The sequence below is a fragment of the Poromitra crassiceps genome (genome assembly GCF_964638095.1).
Source record: "Poromitra crassiceps genome assembly, chromosome: 9".
In the NCBI taxonomy this organism is placed as follows: Eukaryota; Metazoa; Chordata; class Actinopteri; order Beryciformes; family Melamphaidae; genus Poromitra; species Poromitra crassiceps.
In genome coordinates, this window is record NC_139630.1 from 49,409,288 (window position 1) to 49,428,696 (window position 19,409).

A 19,409-nucleotide genomic window follows, 5' to 3' on the forward strand; every position below is an offset into this window, starting at 1 on the left:
TGGTACTATTGGCCTGTAGTATTTGAGGACTATGGGACACTCCTTCTTAGGCACTGGCACCAGGCATGATGTTTTCTATAGCACAGGAACTCTCTTGAGGTGCCGACTCATGTTGAACTCCACCACAAGCCTTCAACACCCACAGCCTTGCCTAAAAATGAAGTATCTCCAGCTCTCTCCTCACCTGGTTGGCTGTGATATAATAGTGCAGCCTGTGGAGGGGATGGGGCAGGGTCATCAGCGGGTGTCAGATGGGGGCGAAGGAGCCCTGAGGCTTCCCCTGAAGGTGTCGGCGGGAGGGGAGGAGGGGACGGATGTCAGAGAGATATAGTCCCGGGGCTGTCATCATAAATCATTCTATCTCAGCCTATCATTGGACATAATTATTGTAATTGTGTTTTCCTCTAAACACCAACAGATATAGTATAACCTTGACAGATTGTTGGAAGGATCCCTTCACACAGATGCCAAGAACATATTACCGCATCTTCTCCACCCAATCTAATAAGGCATGCAGGATTGATCAGAAACGAATAGTCAGATATAAACAATGCAATTAAGGTTTTATGTAAACTCACAAGCCAGAAGGTTGAAAGTCACTGCTGACCTGTCCCTTCCTTCTCCCTCCATCTATAAGGCTCTCGAAAGGCGAGAGGGTGAGCAGGAGAACCTGCAGGCCCTCAATGAGCCCATGGAGGACAGCTTCCACTGTAACGCTGCCGTTCTGCCAGGCTGGCCCCCGGGCACGTCCCCCACATTGGGTGCCTGATGGGTGGCATGCTGTACTACTCCTCTGGCAAAGCCTCACCTGCAGCTGGGTCTCAGGATCCAGCAGAACCTGTAAGAGGAGGGCAAGTATCCCATAGAGCCTGATGTTAGTAATGAGCCAAAATGCTCCCAGCCTCCCAGCAAGAGGGCCAGCTAAACTATGCTGCTAGACAAACTTTTGGAATCTGTACATCGTTTAACTTTAGTTTAATTAGTACGGTCAAGTATGGATCAAATCTAAATTTGATCATATTTGTGCCCGTAGTTTGGTTACTACATCAGAATGTGTAAAAAAAAAAAAAAAAATAGTGTGTGTGTGTGTGTGTGTGTGTGTGTGCGTGCGTGCGTGTGTGAGAGAGAGAGAGAGAGAGAGAGTGTGTGTGTGTGTGTGTGTGTGTGTGTGTGTGTGTGTGTGTGTGTGTGTGTGGAGGGGGGGGGGGTATCCAAAATGAGGAGCCGGATTTTTTACCTTGTTTTGACAATACAGTCAGTGAGCAATCTGCTGTAGTGCATTTCTGCAGGACAAGCAGAACTTGCGTTTTTAATAGTCCAAGCATAGATAGTGCAACTAATAAAAAGTGGCAACCACTGCCACCTGCTGGAGAAATGTAGTAGCGCTAGCTCTCTGAATGCATGTTCAGAAATGAGCGGTTTTTGCTAATTTCTTAACATGTTGGGAAGTTCCCATCATGTTAATCAGTTCATACGTCTCGTGCTTTTACCAGCAAATAATTCAAGATCCGTATTACACGCAGGCATTTGTTGGGACACTCATTCCGTCACGCGCGTCATTAATGTGTGTCTGAAAATATCGAAGGACCCCTAAAAACTCTGAAACAGAACGCGGGCTAATATGGACTTCGATAAATAACGTTTTTATAAACAAGGTTTACCTGTAAATAAAATGGGACTGGAGACTCTCGATAAATATCTGAAAATAAGATCTGTCGGCGAAGTGTCGGGTGCTTGTTCTTCTCCAAAGGAGAGTTAAGTTGTCCAGTCGAGCTGGTAAAGCTAGCTGCCCAGCTAAGCTAACAACTAACGTTTAGTAATAGCTGCACCGGGCTGCCTGCGCAGTTTCTTCGCTGAGTTTGGTTTCTGAGAGACAGCGAGGAAAGTGAAACACCCCACTGTCAGTAACCAACAACATTTTCTTTACTTGTAAGCTTTTCCCCGCAGAATAATAGCCTGGACTGTGGTATGGGCCAACTTTACCCTACTGTAGGTCGGGTAGCTGGCTATTGATATCTGCAACATAAGCAAGAGGTAATGCTAATAATAATAATAATAATAGCGAGTGTCTTCAGTTTTTATAATACTTGTCCAGTCCTTGTAACGTTGGGGAATAACGCGGAAAGCGTTTTACTTTTGACATGGTGATGTTGACATGACTAAAGCTAGCTATGTATGTGTGCGTGGCAGCTGGTGCTCTCTTGGATGCTGATGTGACTGAGTGCCCAAGTAGCTGATGTTCCTCTTATCAAATGACTTCATAAGTCATGCAACACATGTATTTTGACTATTGATTGTAGGGCTTGGCGATATAGCCAAACATTATCGATATAAAATGTCATATCTGTCAATATCGATCATTATTGATATTTTCTAATGACCTATTTTTTAATAAAGACCACAAGAAAAAGCTTGAATTTAACCACTTTATTTTGAACCAGCTTATTTATCAATGTAGACAGGTAATAGTTTTAATGTTAACACAACAATTAAAAACACAAATTGAGTGTTGCAGCTGTGTAATAAATATTGCTGAGATGGGAACTTTAGGATTTGTCTTTTTGATTGGCTGTTTGAATGTCACTCGTAACATGCTCCATTATCAATGGACATATCGATATATATTGAAGTATTGTATTGATGAATTGTCTATCCCCGATGCTATTGATTGATTTATCGCCCAGCCCTAATTGATTGTTGTATCTAGCTTGAATTTAATTTCTAGTCCCCACATTCACCAAATCCCAATAATTGTCTGACCTACAGTATGTAGCAATGTAGTATGGGTTGCAAATTGCAATATCTACTGTTGTAGTCACCAACATTGTATACTGCTTTAAATAAAACTCCTCAGTCAGTACACATCCATTACTAATGGGGCTGGGTATCGTTTACAAAATTAGTGAAAGCGATACCAATACCAATAGAGTACTTAATTCAATACCTTTCATCGGCATGCTGAAATGCCAACTCCGTCACCACCACAGACTACTAGCTGCTCCAGTAGTGGGCCAATTACATGTCACATTCAAATCGAAGAATGATTGTGGTGATTGGCTGTGAACAAAACCATACAAATAGGTTTTTTTTCTAGATTTGTGTAAAAAAAAAAGAAGATCAAATGCAGGTATCGTTTGACTGGAGACATTTCAATACTACTTGGTACTCGGTTATTCGGTCGATACCTTAAAGGCATTGAGTACTGGTACCCAGCCCTAACTAACCATGCCTAATGCATCATTGTCATACTCATATTGCTGTAATCGATGTGTACATGAAGGTGCACTCTGCTATTCTGGCCCATTTCCCATTTATTTTTCTATTAGCTTAACCCACAGTTATGCCTACAGCAGTGGCCGTGTTAACCAAATATTTCCCATCTTTCACCAATTTTGAATGACAGACAAATCTGAAATCTGTCATTTTAACATACGTAATAAATATAAATGTTTTTATGACCCTGTCTGTCAAAATGACAGACTATGAGAAAGTCTTAACGCAACCTCTGGCCTATAGGTCCTATGCTCACTTTTGCATCCCCTGGTCTTCTTCCTCGTTGTGCTCTGTTGCATCTCATTCATCGTCTCTCTTCTCCTGAGTCCTGACTGTCCTCTTGTCTCTGTTTCAGTCACAATGAAGAGGAGAGTCGATCCAGCGTCGGCACCGCAGCAGCTGACTAAGCTTAAGAAGCGCCGTGATGATGGCAGCTCAGATGAGGAGTCACCGCTGCTCTCAACCAGTCAAGGTCAGTCAATAAGCAGCGCAATCGTGGTGTGGAAAATGTCCCCCTTAAAATAATGCTTAAAATACTGCTATGCATTATTTTAGTGGAAGGTGTGACGTTTTTGTATCATAATTCATTATGAATACCGTACCTTCTTGTTGGTCTCAGCATATAATAGGGAAGGTCTGATTGAATTTGTTGTAGGCTATAATGGGGGCTCAGGCTGTGACCTCACCGTTTCTTGTTTACTCTTGTGTCTGTCTGCTTCGTCTGTGTCTTTCGGTTTGCACCTGTATGCATGTATGTGTGGATGTCTGTTGGTTTGGTCCTGTCCAGACTCCAGCCAAAGTGACTCACACAGTGACCAGGAGGATCACAGACCAGGATTCTCCATGCCCATAATATCAAATGTCCCAGACACAGACACCCCCACAGAGAGCTCCTCCAACAACTTCACCATGTACAACAGTGTGTCCCAGAAACTCATGGTAAAGTGTAGAAACCCTCACTGGCACATTGTAACGTGTTGTCTTTGAACCTCACATTGTCACATTTTTAAAGCCTTATTGATTTTCATTCTTATTGTGCCTGTATTGTGTCACTTAGAATTACTCACTGGATTTTACAATTTTGGCTATTATGTATCAGTTTTTGTGTACAGAGATAGATTCTTAAATTTGTAGTTTACTTTGGAAATAATGCAGAGGGGACAAGAAACATGTTCCAATGTCTTTTCCCTCATTCCCATGTTCTGTCTCACCTTCCCATCTTCACCTTCAGGCCAAAATGGGTTTCCGTGAGGGTGAAGGTCTGGGTAAGTTTGGCCAGGGGCGCAAGGAGATTGTGGAGGCGTCGACCCAGCGGGGGAGACGGGGTCTGGGCCTCATGCTGAAGGGCTTCCAGAGGGAGCTCAATATCGACTGGCAAGATGAACCAGAGGTACGGACTGGAGTAGTAATATTAATGACCATTACTCAAAAACATGGCTTGCAGTTGTATTTTGGATTATAGCTGAGAATCAGACGGTATTTGTTTGTGGTTCCCCCTCTCTGTTTTCTCTCCTCTGTCTCTTTATCGGTTTGTCTGTCCAGCCCAGTGCTGTAGAGAAAGTAGAGTGGTTCCCAGAATGCTCTACAGAGATCCCAGATGCAGATGAGCTAAAGGACTGGATGGCATTGGGACCGGTAGTGCATACACACGCGCGCACGCACGCGCACACACACACACACACACATTAGGGATGTGCGCGACTAGTCGGTTAATCGTTTAAATGGCCCCATGTTGCTAGTCGGCACCAGAAAATACTGAAACTAATAATTCAATTAATAATGACCAACACCATTATACAGTACTTATGTAAATGTTGCGTCTCACAGCCGCCCGGCAGGCGATAGCCCCCCTCCCTGCTCCTGCCTGGATGTAAACAAACCACCAAGTGGGAGTGGACAGAGATGGTATGACATCTCGTAAAACCAGCGTTTCCGGTTTGGCAGTATTTTGATCTAGAAAATCAATATAAGGTTGTACAGTATGTAGGCTGTGTCAGATAAAACTGTTTAGTGAGTGTTTTCTTACTTATAGACTAGTCGAATAGTCAAAAAAAGAGACTCGTCGACGGAAATTAGTCGCTTTGGAACATCCCTAACACGCACACACACGCACATACACACACACACACACACACACACACACACACACACACACACACACACACACACACACACACACACACACCACTCTTAGATTAATATATGTCATATACATTCATTCTGTATACTCTTTTACAAACATTTCCTTCTTTTTTGATTACTTGCAGAGGAAATTAAAGATTGAGGATGAGACAGAGTTTTGCACTGAAGATCTCCTGCACACCGTGCTTAGGTGCAAGGTGAGTTATAACCTAAAACACATTCTACTCAGTTCAGTATTTATTATAATACTAGAAGGACATTGATTTATATCAAATGGAAAAAAAATAAAATAATAGCAAACAGAGCAACAAATCAGGTGGAACATCTCACTGTTTCTGTATGTTGTGTTCAGACTGTGTTTGATACCCTGGAGGGCGAGGAGATGAGGAGAGCACGGACACGCTCCAACCCTTACGAGACCATCAGAGGAGCATTCTTCCTCAACAGGTCAGTCCTTCGATGGTTACTGACCACTAAAATGGCTTACAGTTGTTAAATAGAGCATAATGTATCCTTCTACCCCTCTAGAGACATTGACATGTTATTATTTTTATTTTATCATATTTAGAGCTGCAATGAAAATGGCCAACATCGACAGTTGCTTTGACCATATGTTCACCAACCCAAAGGATTCACAAGGGGTGAGTTGGTCAAAGCAAACACTGATAGCACAAGAATTTCACACGTGATACTTGTACTACGGAGTGACAATAAAAATCTTGAATCTTGAATCTTGATACATGTTGCATCACACCTTCATTGGATCAGACCACATCATCAGATTGTGAGACAAACAGAAGTATCTTTGTCCTCTCTCACCATGTAGAAAAATCTGACAAAGGACCGTGAGGGCGAGCTCCTGTACTTCGGTGATGTCTGTGCAGGACCTGGCGGCTTCTCAGAGTACGTGCTGTGGAAGAGGCGCTGGCATGCCAAGGGCTTCGGCATGACGCTAAAAGGACCTTGCGACTTCAAACTGGAAGATTTCTTTGCAGCGCCTAGCGAACTGTTTGAGCCTTACTATGGTATGCCCACAATGTGTGTGTGTGTGTATATACAGTATAGGGACTATATATATATACCAAAAAGGTGGATGACATCAGCTCCGCCTTCCATCCTCCAGTTACCCTCACTAACACTCCCGACTCCAATCCTGCTTCTCTGCCCCCCGTCCACGGATTTACTTCCTTCTCTCCCCTCTCTCCTGATGAAGTACTTAAACTCATCAGCTCTAACCGAGCCACTTACTGCCCCCTCGATCCTATCCGTTCCTCTCTCCTCCAAACCATCTCACCTGACATATCTCCCTTCCTCACTACCTACATAAACTCCTCTCTGTCCTCTGGTCTTGTTCCGCCTGCTCTAAAGACTGCAAGAGTCAAGCCTCTGCTTAAGAAACCCTCTCTTGACCCTACTGCTATTCAGAACTACAGACCTGTCTCTCTTCTCTCATTCCTTTCCAAAACCCTCGAACGAGCAGCGTCCGACCAACTTTCTCTCTATCTCTCCCAGAATGACCTCCTGGACCCTCTGCAGTCCGGTTTCAAGGCCTCTCACTCTACTGAGACAGCTCTTCTTGCAGTCACAGAGGCCCTTCACACTGCTAAGGCCTCATCCCTCTCCTCTGTCCTTGTCCTCCTTGACCTCTCCGCTGCTTTCGATACACAGTCAACCACCAAATCCTTCTTTCCACTCTGTCTGACCTCGGCATCTCAGGTTCTGCACACTCCTGGTTTGCTTCCTATCTGCCCTCTCGCAGATCTCTCCATCTCCATTGACAATACCACTGTGCTTCCCTCCCAAACGGCTAAGAACCTTGAGGTGATCCTTGACAACCAGCTGTCTTGCTCGGCCAACATAGCTGCGACAGCACGCTCCTGTAGGTTCTCCTTCTACAACATCCGCAAAATCCGTCCCTTTCTCACGAGGGAAGCGACTCAACTCCTGGTCTAGTTACTTATCATCTCCCGCCTGGACTATTGCAACGTGCTCCTGGCCGGCCTACCTGCCGCCGACATCCGACCGCTTCAGCTCATTCAGAACGCTGCAGCCCGTCTGGTATTCAACCAACCCAAATTCTCTCATGTCACTCCCCTCTTCCGGGACCTTCACTGGCTTCCCATCTCGGCACGCATCAAATTCAAGACACTGGGACTGGCCTACAGGGCAGTACACCAGACAGCTCCTCTGTCCTCTGTCCTCTCTCTAAAAAACCAACAACAAAAAACCAACTAACTTAACTTTACCAGTATTCCTTCAGATGTTGTAGTTGTCATAGACTGTGTTGCATAGTTGATCGCTCTATTGCTGACAAAAATGTGTTATTGTAAGTCGCTTTGGATAAAAGCGTCTGCCAAATGACGTAATGTAATGTAATATATATATATATATATTTATATATATATATATATATATATATTTATATATATATATATATATATATATATATATATATACTGTATATACCGTATAATCTATCTATTATTATTTATTTTTAACTTTTTTTTATGACCCCCCCCCCCCCCCCCCCCGCCTTTTTCCCCCAAATTGTACTTGGCCCATTTTCCCTCCTGCTGCCTTGGTCGCTGCTCCACCCTCTGCCGGTTTGGGGAGAGCCGAGACTAGCACTATGCTTCCTCCAACACATTCGCAGTTGCCAGCCGATTCTTTACACCTGACAGGGGGAGCTTCACCGGCAGGACATCCAGAAAATATGAATGTCACACACACGGGGGAGAACAGAAAGAAAATGATGTCCCAGCCAGGTGAATTCCCCTGTGAAAACCTGCCATCTCTGTGTGTCCCAGGTGAAGGCGGGGTGGATGGGGACGGTGACATCACTCGTCCAGAAAACGTGAGCGCCTTCCGAAACTTTGTCCTGGAGAGTACGGAGAGGAGAGGGCTGCACTTTCTGATGGCAGATGGGGTGAGCCTAACTCACACACACATCCAACTTTTGTTTTTTTATTCTGGAGTACATCTACAACATCCACTACTCGGCTGCTTGAAAGCACGTTTTGTGATGACTGTCACTGTGATTGTAGGGTTTCTCTGTGGAGGGCCAGGAGAACATCCAGGAGATCCTGAGCAAACAGCTGCTGCTCTGTCAGTTCCTCACAGCCATGTCTACACTCAGGACAGGTATGTGCATGTCAGTTAGTCAGATAGTCCGTCAGACTGTCCAGTTGTCTGTCCATGGCTCCTACACAAGTCTTGAAAATCTGTCAAAGTATGGAAAAGAAAATTGATAATGTCCAACTCGTACAGCTCAGAGAAATCTATAAAAGTAAGGAGAATGTTACTGTTTAGTTTAGTCCCAATAAATGTATATTTCACATTTTATGTACCTGTAGTTGTCCTACTGTCTTTCCACAGGAAATTAAAATAATTAATTATTTCAAAGAAATCAAAGTTTTGAAAAAGTATGGAGATTGAAATGCAAAATGTGTCTGAATACTGTGAATCATGTTTGTGTTTTTTCCCTCATCAATTCACCCCCCCCCCAAATAAATGCGCATGTGTTTTTGCTGGTGTGCTAAAGTGTATTTGTGTCCATGACTAATGCCAGACCACTGATTTTATAGTGGTGCTGTTTGTCTCCCCCAGGTGGCCATTTTGTGTGCAAGACATTTGACCTGTTCACTCCCTTCAGTGTGGGCCTGGTCTACCTGCTCTACCTTTGCTTCGACAGGGTCTCCCTCTTCAAACCGGTCACCAGCAGGCCTGCCAACTCTGAGAGGTAGGGCTGTGTGAATCTCTGTGTGTGTGTGTGTGTGTGTGTCTGTGTGTACATTATGTGATAAGAAGACGGGTACTGTATATATATTTTCGCGTTAAAATAAATCTAGCCTATACTGCCGCTGTAAATCTCTCCTGTTGCGTTGCCCTTTTGCCATCCACAGGTACATAGTGTGCCGTGGTCTAAAGCCTGGCTCCGACGCTGTAAGGGAGTACATGTTCAAGGTCAACCTGAAACTCAACCAGCTGAGGAACACAGAGCGTGACGTCACTGATGTGGTTCCCCTGAGCCTCATCAAGGAAGACACCGACTTCTACCAGTTCATGATCAACTCCAACGAGAGGTAGAGAGACACACGACACAGCGGACCCCCATGAAGGCTTTAATTGTTGCATGTTCAGACTGAGTGACTGATGGAGGTCGAATTAATTCTCCCTGCAGCCACTGTGCGGTCCAGATCAAGGCCTTGGCTAAGATCCACGCCTACGTCGTAGACCCGTGAGTTCCTCATGTCCTGCGTCTCTCCATAATGTGTATTTCTCTCCATTTCAGTGTGGCTAAGTGTGTGATTGTGCTTGTGTCTGCAGGGCCCTTGCAGACTCCAAGCAAGCCGACATCAGGAAGGAGTGTATGAAGCTCTGGGGGGTGAGCAGGCAAACTGGGATACTTGCTGAATGTGGACTACGACTCAAAGATTCTTAGCTACATACTCCAGTCTCCTTCCAAGTGTTTTTCCCCTCTGGGTACAGTGTGTGTCTTTGTCCATTTCCAGATCCCTGATAAGGCCAGAGTCACTCCTGCGTCCTCAGACCCCAAGGTGAAATTCTCCGAACTGATGAAGGTCAGTCGATATATGTTGTGACTGAACACACTCACCTCGGCAGCCCCACCCCCCTAAGTGTTGAGTTTTCTGTCTTCTAAAACGAGTTAGATTGCGCCCTCACCTGGTTGCGACCACATAGTGAAACGCATTCTTTGAACTCATCTATTTGATCAAAATAAAAAAAAGAGATAAAAAAAATCCACGTGATCGACGATTCCTTAACGATCAATTATCGATTTTCGATTATTGATGCCCATCGCTAGCTCTGATGTGCACTTTGTTCTGTCCTATAAGTTGGGCTGATTTAAAAAGTTGTCTCCATGTCTGCCTCCCTGCCTCCCCCTCCCTCTGCTTCTCCTCAGGGTTCGGATCAGGAGTCGTTCCAGTCTAAGCTCATGCCTCTCAACTCCAGCACACTAGAAAAGGTCAATCATGTCCTGGACTACCGGTGCATTGTGGGAGGTGGCGAGCAGCTCTTCCTGCTATCACTCGGGGTGAGTCTAAAGAGATGGAAAACGCTAACATGACGTAGGACCAGTTCAAATATATACAGCATTATACAGTAGCTATTGGCACGGTCACACTACACGACGGTCGTCAGATCGCTATTCTGTTCAGGTTACACAACTTGCTGTCTTGTTATCGGGAGTCTTGAAGTTGTGGTGGTTTTCATACTGTATGACTGAGCGGGTGGATCACACATCACAAGATATTTCACCAGGAGGAATCCGTGTCGAGTCTGTCTGGTCTCCATGCCACGTTTTGTCACGAAAATACATGCGAGAAGTGCGCTGATGCAGCGGAAGAACAAACACAAAAACATTGTGAGGACCACAATGGAAATAAGCCCTCTGACTTTTTTTTGTGTTTTTATCCTCGGTGATTGATATATTGTCTGTTCTTTCATTACTATATGTACTGTTGTGTTATTTTAATTGATCACCAAATAAATTCATTCACTCATTCATCAACACAAACGCAGTCTCACACAGGTCTGCTAACTTGCTGCCAGCTTTATTTCTAAACACACGCTTGCAGAACATAAATACCCTCTCCGTCTTTGCTGCTCAGACCACCTGCCCTCTCGGAGGGCTTATAGTCTGCAGCGCAAGCACAGCATAATTAGTCAACAGATGCCAGCTGTGCCAGGCTGATTCCTACAGTGGCATAATTGTTTGGAGTAAACAATGTCGTGATAAATCCTTATGTCGAGCAGTGCCGCAAAACTAAAAACTGTAGTTATAAACAGGAGGACAGAGGAACGAAAAGAAATCGCTGTGGTGTGTAAGGGCTGTCATTGGCTGTAGCACGTTGATGACTCCCCTGACACGGCCAGATGTTTAGCCTGCTAGATATCTGTCGGGCGTCTGTAACTCGTCAGCGAACTCCCTGGTCACGTCTGCAGACAGTTCACAAAATGCAATCGAGCAGCCAATTTGCGAGTGCAGAGCCAACGCAGATTTGGCACTGATCTGGGGGATTTAGTCTGAAAGCTCCAAAAACTGTTGCTGAGTGGCTCAGATCGTGTAGTCTGAACTCACTATAAGGTGTTGTGGGCATCAAGACTGAAATTCAGGTCATTCTGTCAGGAAGAGCCACTTCACTCTGGACTTTGTCACGGTGTGCAGCACTTAAAGTCTAACTAACCCCCAAAACACTTTTTTTCAGCTTTTAACCATATGACTTTTGGGGTGGTGTGTGAAGAATTCTGGTCAAAATTTCCACATTTGAGACCAAACTGTTAACATTGTACCATCTGTATCATTTTCAGTCGCATAAGTGCCCTCTATGAGTTCAAACCTGCTTTTTTTGCCCTCAAAAATGCTCAAAATGTGGTACAACCTGACATCACGATGAACCAAAGACTATGGGATTTCAAGATAGTAACTGTGTTGCTGTAAATCATTCCCAACCTTTTTCATATAGTTCACATTGGGGCAATGGACCCCCATATGATGAGATTTGGTCTCTCAGATGCAAATCTTTTTATTTTTCTTATTTTTTATGTAGCCTAGATATGATTTTGTCCAGAATTCCATATAGGTTGAGAGATAACAGAGAATCCTGGAATCCTCTCAAGGACCACTGGTGGTCCCCGGACCCCACATTGAGAACCACTCAACCACTTCATTGTGCAGAGAGAGAGAGAGAGAAGAGAGGAGGATGCCATGTAAAATGACTTTTACATGGCGCACTGCACCTTTTGACAAGAATCACGGAAAAACCCCAAACAAAAATGAAAAACCGACTCCATAGCGTTCTAGAGGACAAGTTGGACAAGTTAACGTGTTTAGCTCAATGCGGAAATCTCCCATTGTGATTACATTAGAGCGTGTTCAGAGCGGGGAGTTTGTCCTGCCTATTGTGCACTGCTGCGGCCGGCTCGCGTCACTTTAACAATAGTTACATGGGAGTCAATGGCAGTTGAGTAGTTCGCCACTGAATGACCAAATTGATATAACTTTCAACCATTTTGAGCAACGCAGTTTCCATACAGGCCAGCAGCGTTGGCTAGTTGTTGATATTTATAAAGATTTTGTAGCTCTCATATAACATTTTTCTTGATGCGGTGGGCAAACTGTCATGGCGTCGTTTTCCGGTAAAAAAAATCCCAACGTTTCCTGTCTGAGCACAGCCAAAGAGTATAGTGAGACAAGAGGAGACGATCTTCGCCGCCATTTCTTGGTTTTTCCCATAGGTTTTTTCAAATCAAGCAGCATGCCGTTTTGTCACATATCTGGGGGGGTAAGTCCCCCTTGAAGAAAACGATATTCCGCAAATCATGTCTGTTCTTGTTTCAGCAATATTGTATCGATAAGCAGAAGTATGTGGACATTTTTCATAACTCCCACAATCGTAATTTCCATGATTCTCCTCATATGATATCTGCTTCCTCTGCTTTCCAGTAGTATATCCGGCCCCTTTGCTCCTATCTATACAGTCCTAAAGGTTAATGGGACACCCAGTACCATCAAATAGAACTATTTTGTGCTCGGTACTGATTCAATTTCTCTGGGAAAAGAAACAACGGAGTGGGCGATCCACTCACCTTTAGGTTATTGTTTTATTTAGACTGTGGTAATCTAGCGGGGGAGAATCTCGGTCAGTCCTAGGCCAACAGAGGCATACTTGCTTCCAGAGTTGATTATCTCTGTGCACAAGACCTTTTTCCCATCCGTTCTCCTCATATCTGTTCTCTCCATGTTCCTCATGTTTCTTGCCCTCTGCAGAAGTCTCAGATCTACACGTGGGATGGCAAGATGCCCGCGCGCTGGGAGAAACTGCAGACCTTCAAGCTGGAGCTTCCCAGAGAGACAGTTCTGAGTGTGGAGATCGTCCAGGAGCTCAAGGGCGAGGTGAGAGGAGGGGCGAATACATGAAGGAACCAGGAGTGAAGGAATCAAACTACTTCTGCTTGGCTCCATTTCTATATCGAGCTGCACTATCATGGCTGAAATAATAATCTATATTGTTTGTTTGTCAATTGTCATCACGCTCATTTATTGCAATTATTGGCCTCAGTGAATTGAAGGGGTTATTTTATTGCACTTTTCTTTTATCAGCATTGTGAATATTTTCAACTACCTCAAACCTCAAAGCTTGTAGAGCTCTGCTGTATTTCTATGTCCCTGTTTGTGCATATGATTTATTTTTGCTGACTCAGCCATAAAAAATACGCCTGAGTGGGACTTTATTTTGACTATATCAGGGTGAGGGTATTGCTGCTTGTGTCTGTGGTTGAACATGTTACATGTTTGGTCCACAGGGCAAAGCCCAGCGGAGAATCAATGCAGTACATGTACTGGATGCACTAATACTCAATGGCACTGATGTCCGAGATCAACACTTCAACCAAAGGTAGGACGATGTCACTCTTATGCCCAACGTTTCCATCACAGTGTCAAACCCGAGCGATATGCACCGAAACAGCAAATCCACTTATCTGCTATGAAAGCCTTTGTCAACATTATATCAATATTTCTGTGCATTCAGAACAGTGGAAGAGGCCAAAAGCTGTTCAAACACAACACTATGATTTGCACTTTAAATGTTTTTTGCATTATGATTTTCATACCGGTTAAAACTAAATATATTTTTATCTTTGTTTTTTGTCATTTGGTGACTGATCATTGGAACTTTGAGTACTTTGTACTTTTATGTTTGTCTACTGTCTGTGTTTCTAAAATGTGTGACTGTCTCTGCAAAACAAATCTATCTACGGGTACAAATAAAGTAACCATAACCTGAACCTAATAAGTGAAGCCCATTATGTGTCCAGGATCCAGATGGCTGAGAAGTTTGTGAAGGCCGTGTCCAAGCCCAGCAGACCAGACATGAACCCTATCAGGTACAGAAGGTTTTCTACTCTGTAAATAATTATTTTGAACTGCACCTTTAAAATTTCTCTCCAGGGATCCTATTGTCACTGAAACAGAAGACTGAACAGTTAGAAAATAAGTAAACTGTTGTCCAGGCATGGAAAAGTTGTGTAACATTCTAATGACATTTCTAAATAGCAACTTTTCTGATTATATAAATCCCACGTCATAATGGTTATTGCCAGGGTTTTACCTAACCTTATAAGGCTTAGGTGGTCCCCAATGGACTACTTTAGCAAGTTTTGTCTTTAAAGCCCCAATCAGTAACTTTTTCACCTTAATATAACAGCTTTTTAGTCATTGAAGATGGTAGAGTGACTTGTAACAGGGGGGATGTCACCTCTATTGGTCACACACCGCCCTCCAAAGGCCTCTCCTGGGACTAAGCAGTTTGGTGCCTGCGTCCCGGAGGCAAGATGCGTGCATGCTCTGTACAGCGGGAGTGTTGTGTTCAGGAAAACAAGGAGGTAACTCGGTGTGGATTTGCTACGAAAATGATGTTTCACGTAACTATGGAAACACCTCACGACCCCAGTTAACATCACTGATGACGCGTCCCAGCGCATGCTGTAGTATGTATATTTGAAACTAAAATCCTGGCTCCCCCTGGCCAGTGACACTTAGGAATAGACTAGGTGACAACCAAGTATAGTTTGGTGACAAGCTGGAGAGACAGTTGACGGTCGGAGAGACGGCATCAGGTACGGGATGGGTTTTAGCACCCCAGAATGGCTCTCTCATGAGGGAGAAATCCACAAAAGCTACGGATCAGCCTCCTGAAAATCTGCGCAAAGATCGGCGTGGCCTGGGGTCCTTCAGGCTAGAGCGAGGTGCTCGGCGCAGGCGAATGACGTGCAGCGCACAGGCCTTCTTGAGGCATCCTTCCTGCCCATGGTACGGCATGGTAGGATTGCCTTTTTCCGCGGGAGGTTCTGGTGAGACGAAGGAGGTGCCCGGCCTGGAATCACCCCACAGGGCCTTAGACCTCCATGCACCGAAGGTCTCTCAATACTGCGGTGTAGCACTAACTCTATTGCAGCGAATTGGGCGTGATCAACCCTTCCGCGGGCAACGTTGCAGACAGAGTAGGAAGGCTGACCCGTGAGCGGCTGCTTCTGGGACGCGGGTCGGGGTCGTAATCGGCCTCGGCTGGGTCTACTGGGCGAGGGTGTATGATGTTGACAGACCCGAAACACCTCACGACCCCAGTTAACATCACTGATGACGCGTCCCAGCGCATGCTGTAGTATGTATATTTGAAACAAATTATTTCATCACGTGGTGAGTACCCGATGTCACAACATGTACATAGAGCTTTCTGGCGCTGTGTTTTGTTGACTTTGAACGGCGATATCGATATCGATACTATTGCACGCAGATGGCGCAGTTTCTCCAATAGCAAAACTTGGAAAAGTTGCTGAATGGGGCTTTAAGCTTTTTGTGTGTTGTTTATTTATTATCTGCTCTGGCTTTTCCAAATGTTTGTGCACAGATATGTAATAATAATGGTCCAAAATGTTTTTTTGTTATTGAAAAACAGAACATTTTGTACCCCTAAGCCCCCAGCGACACAGCACCTTAAGCCCTCCAAAAAGCCAGGGAAAACCCTGGTTGCTAGTGAATACAAGGCCTGATCCATTCAACTGATACGTTCAACAAAAGTTAGGACATTTTGAAAGCTTTCTCTGATAAACAGTAGAAGGGAATAACTTTCTGTGATGGATTTTTGTGCTATTTTTAACGTAACATCTGTATTTTCCCATAACAGAGTGAAGGAGGTGTATAGGCTGGAGGAGATGGAGAAGATCTTTGTCAGGTATGACAAGATGACTGTGATTTAGACATCATGAACTGTGGAATGTCACAGCAAGTTTCATCATCCTATAATAAGAACAAGTGTCTGTTTGTTTGTCTGTGTGTGAGTGAGCAGAATTGTGTTCGGCTACAGCTATGCAATTTTACATGCGATCGGGCTGAATCAGGAAGTGTAAAGAACACCCCTGTGGGTGATCTAGTGGAACCAGATTTTGTAATTAGGGCCGATTAATTGCTCTAATTACCTATGATGACATCATCATTGACTGCTTGAGTGACATCACCAATTTTATACATAAGTGATCATCAGTTTACATCAGTATGGTTAATTTGAGTGTGTCCCGCAAGCTTTGGAGACCAGGGGGGTCTAACTTCTAGGGAGAGGGTCTAGCTCCCATGGGTCCAATAGTATAGTGAATGTCAGTCAGAGTCCAAATGTTGAGGATGGAGGACATCTTGTGGTCTTATTTTGTGCTCTTCCCTCTCCAGACTAGAGATGAAGTTGACAAAGAGTTCAGGAGGAGTCCCTCGTCTGTCCTACACCGGCAGAGACGACCGCCACTTCCTTCCCACGGGCCTCTACATCATCAAGACTGTCAATGGTTGGTTGTGAGACTTGTGCCTGGTTATGTAAAACAGGGGTAAACAACTTGTACAATGTTGTGTTGTTGTGTGGTCGACTCATGTGTTGCAGATGATGCTTTTTGCTTTTGTATTAGTGTTAGCCTTTAGTCGTAGTCTTTAAATCATGTAGAACCTGTACAACGTGAAAATCCTGTGTGCCAGCATACATACATACTGTACATATGACATACGTATTTGCGTTATAAATGTGTGAAAAGGAGAATTCAAAATATCTCCCACACCAACCTTTCGCTACTCTTATTAGAGCCGTGGACCATGGCCTACAGCAAGAACTCTAAAAAGAAGTTCTTCTACAATAAGATAACCAAGGAGTCCACCTACGACCTGCCGCCCAACGCTGTTGCCCCCTTCCAGTACGTACTGTCCTCTCCACCTATAACTCAATACATTTATTCCTGATCCTGCTTGTAGACATGAAGACATCGGATTGTACGAGTTGGAAAAGTTTTGATTTTTGAAGTATGTATCAGACATTGTCAGTTTTATGGTGGGGGTGATGGTAGTGGGATGTTGGAGGACACCTCACAACATAATTTTCATATCTGAAGATGTCTTATTTGTAAGCAGTGTCATTTCATTGTCTTTCATTTCACAGTGTCTGCCACTCGGAGCGGCTCTTCTGGGCGTGGGTGGAAGGGGTCATAGTTCACGATTCCCAGACGCGGGTTGACCCTGAGAAACTGTCCAAGGACGACGTGCTGTCCTTCATCCACCAGAAGTACCAGCCCTGAAAGACGCTCACAGTGCCAGCGCTCTGCACTTGTACTTAGACGCAGAATGTATCATGTTGGCTCTGAGAAAAAGGTTCAAGCTGGGTTGTAATTGGAGTTTTGGAGCCAAAGTGGGGGATAGTTTACTGGATTGTCTGGCAGTGACACTGCCTTTTTAAGCAATGGACATTTGACAGACCACTCTCTCTTTCTGGCTTTTCCACTGCCCTCGGCTCTGAATTAGTATGAACAGAACTCGGCACATAAGACAATTTGATACTAAAATGAGACAAAAAAAGAAAAAAAAGACTGCCATTATCATGTTGGATTGCATGTCCCTGTAGATTGATTTTATAGTTTCTCATCCAAGCCGTGTGTGTGTGTGTGCGTGCGTGCGTGTGTGTGTGTGTGTGTGTGTGTGTGTGTGCGCGTGCGCGTGCGCGTGCGTGTGCGTGCATGCGCATGTGCATTAGAGTTAGAGACATCTGCAAATTGATAGTACTAGATGCAGTTTCAAATGTAGGTTACACAATGCTTCAAATTCTACAGACACTCTTGCCTGCCTCTCTCTGGGCTGTTTTAATGCTCGTCTCGTCTCTCTTTGCTTCTCTAAGACAAGGATCTGTTGCCCAATCTCACGCGCTAAACTGGGTCCCTTATTGCTGCCCTAGCAATTCTTCAGCTGGTACCCTCCACATATTAATTACAGTATGTCTTATCCTGCCCATGCTGTCTCAATTTCACAAATGTACATTCTTATATGCATTACAGATGTAGCATGTCTTCTCATTGATATCTGGTCTGTCCTGGAGTGTGAGTTCAAATTTTGGGGAGGTGTTCTGTTCGGGTATGTCTGCCCACACGCCTCTGTGTTGTTTTTTTGGTTGCCTCCTGTTTCCTGGACTCTCATCCTCGGTTTCATGTTTGTTAAATGCTGCAGATAATGAGTTATTTTTTCTTGTAAAGGTAGCTATCAAAATCTTTTTGTGGTTATTAATGGCCATGTATTAAATAAAAGTGACATGATCATGATCTTCCCAGAATTGACTCGCTTGAGTTTTGAAATTTGATTTAGACTGTAGTCTAAATAATTATACGAACACTACTACTCCTACTAATAGTAACTTTGACTTATGTTAATTGTCTATCTTCTATGTTGAAGATTTTCCTAAGCCGCTTTTCTATCGCCTTCTCTGTCAACTTCATTTCTGTATCATCATGACCGTTAGTTTGTGGTTACTCAATATGTTTGCCCTGGTAGTCTGCACCACTTTACATTTAGGGACATATAGTCAAAGCCACTTACCTTTTAGTAGGGCCTATAGTGTATCCACCTTCTTAGCCAAAAATCATCATGTCAAAGTCACAGTATAAAAATAGTAGTATTAGGCAGTATTATTCTAGTTACAGTTGATTTAATCATTTAATAGTTGAGTCATGGCATGATTATCAGTGATCACCAGCTGAAGGCCAATGTTTACACACGTGTTTTGTTTACCGTTACGAAACATGATGTCGATAGTAAAGCGGAGGACTCTTATTTTGAAGTTCACCCTCGTGTTATGTAAACGGAAGAGATGCTATCCAAACAAACGGCACCGCATCTCGAGACAAGGCACGGGACGCACGCATCACCTTCAGGTGTATATGGCATTTTCTCCGTCATATGAAAGCAAGTGCAGTATAACTTATTTTAACAAAAAATGTTGGTTAGCGCTGTATGAAGAAGGTATTGGAGCAAAACAACTGAGCACATGTGACAGTAGGATTTGTAGTTGTAGAATTTGAGATCCAGTGTTTGTGGGAGAGAGGAAAAATTATGTTTGCAACTCCAAACTAAAAATGTAGGCTACTGATATAATGTGTAATAGCCTATATAACGT

At 44.0% G+C, this 19,409-nt stretch overlaps 1 protein-coding gene across 1 annotated transcript; it reads left to right on the forward strand.

Moving 5' to 3' along the window:
* Positions 1-1,686: 1,686 nt before the first annotated feature.
* On the forward strand, positions 1,687-18,521 carry LOC310782091 (cap-specific mRNA (nucleoside-2'-O-)-methyltransferase 1-like). Its single transcript, XM_083642765.1, has 24 exons — positions 1,687-2,034; positions 3,629-3,745; positions 4,061-4,212; positions 4,505-4,663; positions 4,816-4,908; positions 5,541-5,612; positions 5,768-5,862; positions 5,984-6,056; positions 6,242-6,440; positions 8,223-8,341; positions 8,460-8,556; positions 9,022-9,154; positions 9,318-9,497; positions 9,596-9,652; positions 9,742-9,799; positions 9,927-9,995; positions 10,340-10,471; positions 13,208-13,333; positions 13,744-13,835; positions 14,257-14,325; positions 16,125-16,172; positions 16,661-16,773; positions 17,061-17,169; positions 17,412-18,521. The coding sequence occupies exons 2-24, from the start codon at positions 3,634-3,636 to the stop codon at positions 17,545-17,547; spliced, it is 2,493 nt and encodes an 830-aa protein (XP_083498891.1). The 5' UTR covers positions 1,687-2,034; positions 3,629-3,633; the 3' UTR covers positions 17,548-18,521.
* The last annotated feature ends 888 nt before the right edge of the window (positions 18,522-19,409 follow it).